General features: G+C 45.3%; 1 protein-coding gene across 6 annotated transcripts in view; it reads right to left on the bottom strand.

The window, feature by feature from the left end:
* Window positions 1-8,251, bottom strand: part of lmbrd1 (LMBR1 domain containing 1) — a 180,069-nt gene that overhangs the window by 46,143 nt on the left and 125,675 nt on the right. For all 6 annotated transcript variants that reach the window (XM_031813193.1, XM_031813196.1, XM_031813194.1 and 3 more), the window contains exons 11-12: window positions 4,732-4,796; window positions 2,998-3,100 (exon numbers count right to left, since the gene is read on the bottom strand). In XM_031813193.1, coding sequence (XP_031669053.1) covers window positions 2,998-3,100; window positions 4,732-4,796 — 168 coding nt within the window. The remainder of the gene's footprint in view (window positions 1-2,997; window positions 3,101-4,731; window positions 4,797-8,251) is intronic.

Raw genomic sequence — 8,251 nt, 5'->3', positions numbered from 1 at the left:
GTAGTAGTCTGCTGGTCTGTAACACTCTGTCCTGGTAGTAGTCCGCTGGTCTGTAACACTCTGTCCTGGTAGTAGTCTGCTGCTCTGTAACACTCTGTCCTGGTAGTAGTCTGCTGCTCTGTAACACTCTGTCCTGGTAGTAGTCTGCTATACTGTAACACTCGGTCCTGGCCCATTAATCCTCAAAGGTGTAGTCAAGACAATGCAGAGTGTTGAAATGCGAGGTGTGTATGTGTGTCTAGTGGTGTTTCCCCAAACGTATACTACCGGGCTCCGAGCACGCAAATTGTTGCATGGGACGGTCAGAGTAGGAGTCCAAATCAAAGTATGTGAAACGGAGCACGGAGGACACTTCTCTGATGTGTACTCCGTTTGTACATATTTTGAAGCATCCATCCATGCAAGCTTCAACGGAGAGTATGCAAAGAAATAGGACGCCACCACGTAGAAAATTACTCCGTTTATTTTTTTAAATGAATGGCAAAATAAACTCAGACTTTGGACTGTAACATTTCCTATTCACATCTCATATGTTGCCTGACTACAATATCTTATTTTGATACGTTAATAAATACATGCTGTGTTCATTTTGGAATGTTTACCTGCCTACAATACCCACTGTAGTGTGCATAGGTCGCAAGCCTAAGTCAATAGGGCTAACTAGCTACTAGTACTGTTAGCTACACACAAAGAATTGACATTTACCTTGCATAGGGGGAGTGCTGCTCAGCGTGAGGTAATACAGTAGGGGGAGTGCTGCTCAGCGTGAGGTAATACAGTAGGGGTAGTGCTGCTCGGAGTGAGGTAATACAGTAGGGGTAGTGCTGCTCAGTGTGAGGTAATACAGTAGGGGGAGTGCTGCTCAGTGTGAGGTAATACAGTAGGGGGAGTGCTGCTCAGCGTGAGGTAATACAGTAGGGGGAGTGCTGCTCAGTGTGAGGTAATACAGTAGGGGTAGTGCTGCTCGGAGTGAGGTAATACAGTAGGGGGAGTGCTGCTCAGTGTGAGGTAATACAGTAGGGGGAGTGCTGCTCAGCGTGAGGTAATACAGTAGGGGGAGTGCTGCTCAGTGTGAGGTAATACAGTAGGGGTAGTGCTGCTCGGAGTGAGGTAATACAGTAGGGGGAGTGCTGCTCAGTGTGAGGTAATACAGTAGGGGTAGTGCTGCTCGGAGTGAGGTAATACAGTAGGGGGAGTGCTGCTCAGTGTGAGGTAATACAGTAGGGGTAGTGCTGCTCGGAGTGAGGTAATACAGTAGGGGGAGTGCTGCTCAGCGTGAGGTAATACAGTAGGGGGAGTGCTGCTCAGCGTGAGGTAATACAGTAGGGGGAGTGCTGCTCAGCGTGAGGTAATACAGTAGGGGGAGTGCTGCTCAGCGTGAGGTAATACAGTAGGGGGAGTGCTGCTCAGCGTGAGGTAATACAGTAGGGGGAGTGCTGCTCAGCGTGAGGTAATACAGTAGGGGGAGTGCTGCTCAGCGTGAGGTAATACAGTAGGGGGAGTGCTGCTCAGCGTGAGGTAATACAGTAGGGGGAGTGCTGCTCAGCGTGAGGTAATACAGTAGGGGGAGTGCTGCTCAGCGTGAGGTAATACGTACTCAAGAACGTACTCAAGAGAACGTCTTCAGAGAATGCACTCAGAGCATGCTAGTATGGAACTTGGTAGTATACATATTGAGAAACTGTGTGTGTGTGTGTGTGTCTAGGTGTGTGTTCGCTTCAGTGGGTCGCTCAAAAAATAATAAATTTACACGTTTTTGAAAACTCTTTGAAAGTCATGCTGACGGAAAAGGACTGTCCAATAAGTTGCTTTGGCTGCACGTCACTGTGGAGGAAATGTTAATGCCTGGCACTTTGGCAGCTTTACACTCATAACTCTGACTGGGCTTGACATGCATGTTAAATAGTAGGATACACTGTGACCTTTACAATTCCCATCATCATATCCTCCTACAAGCCAATCAGGGGCTGGATGATGTCAAATAGCAGCCTATGTTCTATATATGTCAACAACTCTCTCTCGATCTCTCAAAAGTAGTGCGCTATGTAGGGATTAGGAACCCAGGGTTTTGGTCATTCACATCACATAGAAGACATTATGAAGACGCCAGTAATGTGGTGGTGATTATTCTCCTTCACCATGGGTCCTAGGGGAATAATATATTTTAATTAAAGTATCCTACTCTAATTGCAGAAATCAACGGCCAGGACTTCTCTCTGGCTGTGTCCCAAATGGCACCTTATTCCATATATAGTGCACTACTTTTAACCTGGGCCCATAGGGATCTTGTCAAAAGTAGTGCATTATATAGGGAATGGAGTGCCATTTGGGACCCATTCTTTCTCTAGTACTTCTTGATCTAATTAGCTGATTTGACAACGATGACGAAGGGTGGCAATGGAACGATTATATACCAAGGCACCGGAACACTTACCATTCCACTACTAACATCAAATTAAAGTAAAATACATTGAACTACTCCTTTAAATCTCTACCGAACCAACTTACCATTCCACACTTCTGATAAAGTAATATCTAAAAGTTAAAATTATGAACATTATCCCACTGAGGTCAACGGCATGGAACATTATCCCACTGAGGCCAACGACATGGAACAGTATCCCACTGAGGTCAACGGCATGGAACATTATCCCACTGAGGCCAACGACATGGAACATTATCCCACTGAGGCCAACGACATGGAACATTATCCCACTGAGGCCAACGACATGGAACATTATCCCACTGAAGCAAACAGCATGGAACATTATCCCACTGAGGCCAACAACATGTAACATTATCCCACTGAGGCCAACAGCATGGAACATTATCCCACTTTAAGGAAAGAGGGCTTCAGTATACTCCCAGGCTGCGCGCAGACACACATGACATACACATATACACACACAAACACTTAACCGTTTTGTCATTTAGCAGACGTTCTTATTCAGAGCGACTTACAGTAAGTGCATTCATCTACACACAAACAGTACTCACAGGCTGTAGAGTCAGCAGGAGTTCATTCAGAGGGTTGGTCAGGTTGGTGCCAAACACCATGAAGCCAGAACTGATGCCAGCAGAGTGAAGAGCTTTGTCCAAACTGCAGAACAGAACAGACTAGTTTAGTTCTCTTCCAAGGAAATTATTGTTCACAGGAGGGTACATTCACAGACACAAACTATTTCACATGAATTTAACACGTTACTATAAAAGACAAACTATTTCACATTAGTTTAACAACACATTACTATAAAAGACACAAATAATTTCACATTAGTTTAACCATGCATCATAAATCCATATGAACTTTTATCAGATATGAGATCTGACAGCACTCTGAAACTTCACTGGCTACACTAACTACAATCACACTGTCAGGACCCTGCAACTTCTCAGGCTACACTAACTACAATCACACTGTCAGGACCCTGCAACTTCTCAGGCTACACTAACTACACTAACTACAATCACACTGTCAGGACCCTGCAACTTCACTGGCTGCACTAACTACAAACACACTGTCAGGACTCTGCAACTTCTCAGGCTACACTAACTACACTAACTACAATCACACTGTCAGGACCCTGCAACTTCTCAGGCTACACTAACTACAATCACACTGTCAGGACCCTGCAACTTCTCAGGCTACACTAACTACAATCACACTGTCAGGACCCTGCAACTTCTCAGGCTACACTAACTACAATTACTAGAGTTGACGTTTGACTCATGAGTCTTAGTAACAACACTGTCTGTGTGACTCATGAGTCTTAGTAACAACACTGTCTGTGTGACTCATGAGTCTTAATAACAACACTGTCTGTGTGACTCATGAGTCTTAGTAACAACACTGTCTGTGTGACTCATGAGTCTTAGTAACAACACTGTCTGTGTGACTCATGTGTCTTAGTAACAACACTGTCTGTGTGACTCATGAGTCTTAGTAACAACACTGTCTGTGTGACTCATGAGTCTTAATAACAACACTGTCTGTGTGACTCATGAGTCTTAGTAACAACACTGTCTGTGTGACTCATGAGTCAGTAACAACACTGTCTGTGTGACTCATGAGTCTTAGTAACAACACTGTCTGTGTGACTCATGAGTCTTAATAACAACACTGTCTGTGTGACTCATGAGTCTTAGTAACAACACTGTCTGTGTGACTCATGAGTCTTAGTAACAACACTGTCTGTGTGACTCATGTGTCTTAGTAACAACACTGTCTGTGTGACTCATGAGTCTTAGTAACAACACTGTCTGTGTGACTCATGAGTCTTAATAACAACACTGTCTGTGTGACTCATGAGTCTTAGTAACAACACTGTCTGTGTGACTCATGAGTCAGTAACAACACTGTCTGTGTGACTCATGCGTCTTGGTAACACCACTGTCTGTGTGACTCATGAGTCAGTAACAACACTGTCTGTGTGACTCATGCATCTTGGTAACAACACTGTCTGTGTGACTCATGAGTCTTAATAACAACACTGTCTGTGTGACTCATGAGTCTTAGTAACAACACTGTCTGTGTGACTCATGAGTCAGTAACAACACTGTCTGTGTGACTCATGCGTCTTGGTAACAACACTGTCTGTGCGACGTGGGCCTGTACTATCTATACTAACTATTACTATGGTACCCAGAAACAGTCATACTTACGTGTCGTAGTAAATAAGAGTGACTGCATTACATTTGTATGGCAGGTTAGGTGTACAGGAGTCTACTTACTTTGAAATGAACAGAGCCACAACAAACAGCAGAGCGAACAGGATGAAGAAAATTCCCAGCAGAATCTGGAGAGAGAGAGAGTAGTGAGGGAAGAGGAATAGGGAGAGAGAGAGAGTAGTGAGGGAGGAGGAATAGGGAGAGAGAGAGAGAGAGTAGTGAGGGAAGAGGAATAGGGAGAGAGAGAGAGAGAGAGGAGGAATAGGGAGAGAGAGAGAGAGAGAGAGAGTGAGAGAGAAGGGAGGGAGAGAGAGAGGAGGGAGGGAGGGAGGGAGAGAGAGAGGAGGGAGGGAGAGAAAGGGAGGAGGGAGGGGGAATAGGGAGAGAAAGAGAGGAGGGAGAGAGATGAGGGAGAGGGAGAGAAAGAAATGAGAAAGGGACAAAGAAAGAGCGAAAAGGGGAGAGAAAGAGAGAAGATAAAAGAGAGATGTTATGTTGTTGAAGGCATCAGTCACAAGGGAAGTGTTCAGTATTAATATCCTCCATGCTGTAGACTACATGCAGAGGGGACTGAAATGTGTTAGAATGGCAACTCATGGGCCTTCAGACTTTAACCTAAAGGTCATGTCATTTGTCAAAGCATGGCCATATGGACTGGCCGGGCACAGAGCGCGGTCTGCTACTGCTGCCAAAGGTGACGGGGAGGCGAAACAGAGGCCCAGACCTCTGTGTGTGTGTGTGTCTGTGTGTGTGTGTGTGTCTGTGTGTGTGTGTGTGTGTGTGAGAGTGTGTGTGTGTCTGTGTGTGTGTGTGTCTGTCTGCTCGCCAGCCTTCCAGTGGCCCTTCTGGCCTCAGGTCAGCTAAAAATGTCACTTACCATCTTTGTCCACCAGGGGAAAAAATACAGTCCAACACATGTACACACATATGCCAGATACAGACACCCCACAACACACACACACACACCAAACACACGCGCACACAGACACAAACACCATGACATTGCTGAGCCCAATCACATCTGATAGCCTGTGCTAATCTTCTGGGTCTGTGTCTCCTTCAGAAAATGCTGTCTCTCTGAACAACATGTAGTATCCCTGTAATAACCACGGCTGTAATAACCACGGCTGTAATAACCACGGCTGTAATAACCTGTAATAACCACGGCTGTAATAACCACTGCTGTAATAACCTGTAATAACCACGGCTGTACTAACCTGTAATAACCACGGCTGTAATAACCACGGCTGTAGTAACCACGGCTGTAATAACCACGGCTGTAATAACCACAGCTGTAATAACCACGGCTGTGATAACCACGGCTGTGATATCCACGGCTGTAATAACCACCACGGCTGTGATAACCACGGCTGTAATAACCACGGCTGTAATAACCACCACGGCTGTAATAACCACCACGGCTGTAATAACCACCACGGCTGTAATAACCACCACGGCTGTAATAACCACGGCTGTAATAACCACCACGGCTGTAATAACCACCACGGCTGTAATAACCACCACGGCTGTGATAACCACCAAGGCTGTAATAACCACGGCTGTGATAACCACCACGGCTGTAATAACCACGGCTGTGATAACCACCACGGCTGCGATAACCACGGTTGTGATAACCACGGCTGTGATAACCACGGCTGTGATAACCTGTAATAACCACGGCTGTAATAACCACGGCTGTAATAACCTGTAATAACCACGGCTGTAATAATCACGGCTGTAATAACCACGGCTGTAATAACCACGTCTGTAATAACCTGTAATAACCACGGCTGTAATAACCACGGCTGTGATAACCACGGCTGTGATAACCACGGCTGTGATAACCACGGCTGTAATAACCACGGCTGTAATAACCTGTAATAACCACGGCTGTGATAACCACGGCTGTAATAACCACGGCTGTAATAACCACGGCTGTAATAACCTGTAATAACCACGGCTGTAATAACCTGTAATAACCACGGCTGTAATAACCACCACGGCTGTGATAACCACCACGGCTGTAATAACCACGGCTGTGATAACCACCACGGCTGTGATAACCACGGTTGTGATAACCACGGCTGTGATAACCACGGCTGTGATAACCTGTAATAACCACGGCTGTAATAACCACGGCTGTAATAACCACGGCTGTAATAACCACGGCTGTAATAACCACGGCTGTAATAACCTGTAATAACCACGGCTGTAATAACCACGGCTGTGATAACCACGGCTGTAATAACCACGGCTGTAATAACCTGTAATAACCACAGCTGTGATAACCACGGCTGTAATAACCACGGCTGTAATAACCATGTCTGTAATAACCTGTAATAACCACGGCTGTAATAACCTGTAATAACCACGGCTGTAATAACCACGGCTGTAATAACCACGGCTGTGTCCCACATGTAGGGTTGGAAAGGGTTGGAAACCGTCATGTTCTATGGGAAGTCAAGCCTGGGAATTTCGCTTAAGTTCATCCAAAAACAGTTAGTTTATGACAGTGAACCTTTTTTTGTGGGATACGCATAAGGCAATTCTAGGTCTTGTGGCATATTTTGGTTAAACTATCCCCAACCCTCTGCATGCACAGTGCATTCTTCCATCACATGTACAGCTGATTCTCAAGATCTTGCAAACTAATGAGATGCTATTGAGCCCACTACTGCTCCTCGAGGACATCATGGCACTGAAAACAATGGATACATTCTACAATAGAGCCAATGGAATTGTTAGGTATGTAAAGGGTCATCAAGTTATAGCAACAATCTACCTCACCAAGCAAAGTGAGAAGAATTAGAGCACCACATTCTGTTCTGAAATACATCAAAAAGCATGAAGACTTCTACCTGAAGCCCAAACACGCTGCAGCATACATGTTGGACCCCAAGTATACTGGCAAGAGCATCCTGTCTGGTGCAGAGATCAACAAGGCCTATGGTGTCATCACTTCTGTGTCTCGCCACCTTGGCCTGGATGAGGGCAAGGTTCTTGGCAGTCTGGTGAAGTACACTTCCAAGCAAGGGCTTTGGGATGGAGATGCAATATGGCAGTCGTGCAAACATATCTCATCAGCTACCTGGTGGAAGGGACTTTGTGGATCTGAGGCTCTTTCCCCTGTTGCCTCCATCATCCTCCAAATCCCACCAACATCAGCTGCCTCAGAGCGCAACTGGTCCTTGTTTATAAACACACCAAAGCACTAAACATGCTGACCAACACAATGGTTGAAAAATTGCTGACAACAAGCCATCCTCAACAAGGTTGGAAAGTGACCGTGAAAATTAGACCTCAGAGTCTGATGTTCAAGGGGTGGACATTGAGGAGGTCCAGGGAGAAGATACGGAAGCCCGAGAGGAAGACAACCAAAGCTTTAGTTTCCAGACTATATTTTTACAGATCTATGTTGAAAACATTCTTGGGAGATGGATCATTGGGGATTATTCAATATTCCCTTTCTTTTGTTGTTCAGTGAAATCATCCCGTGTGAAGAGTCAACTCATTTAATTCAAGTTCAACTTGTAACTAAAATGTTTGTTATTTATTTATATTGGAAGGATTGAATCATTATGTC

Source organism: Oncorhynchus kisutch, unplaced genomic scaffold (genome assembly GCF_002021735.2).
Source record: "Oncorhynchus kisutch isolate 150728-3 unplaced genomic scaffold, Okis_V2 Okis04b-Okis11a_hom, whole genome shotgun sequence".
Taxonomy (NCBI): Eukaryota; Metazoa; Chordata; class Actinopteri; order Salmoniformes; family Salmonidae; genus Oncorhynchus; species Oncorhynchus kisutch.
This window is presented reverse-complemented; position numbering and strand designations above follow the sequence as displayed.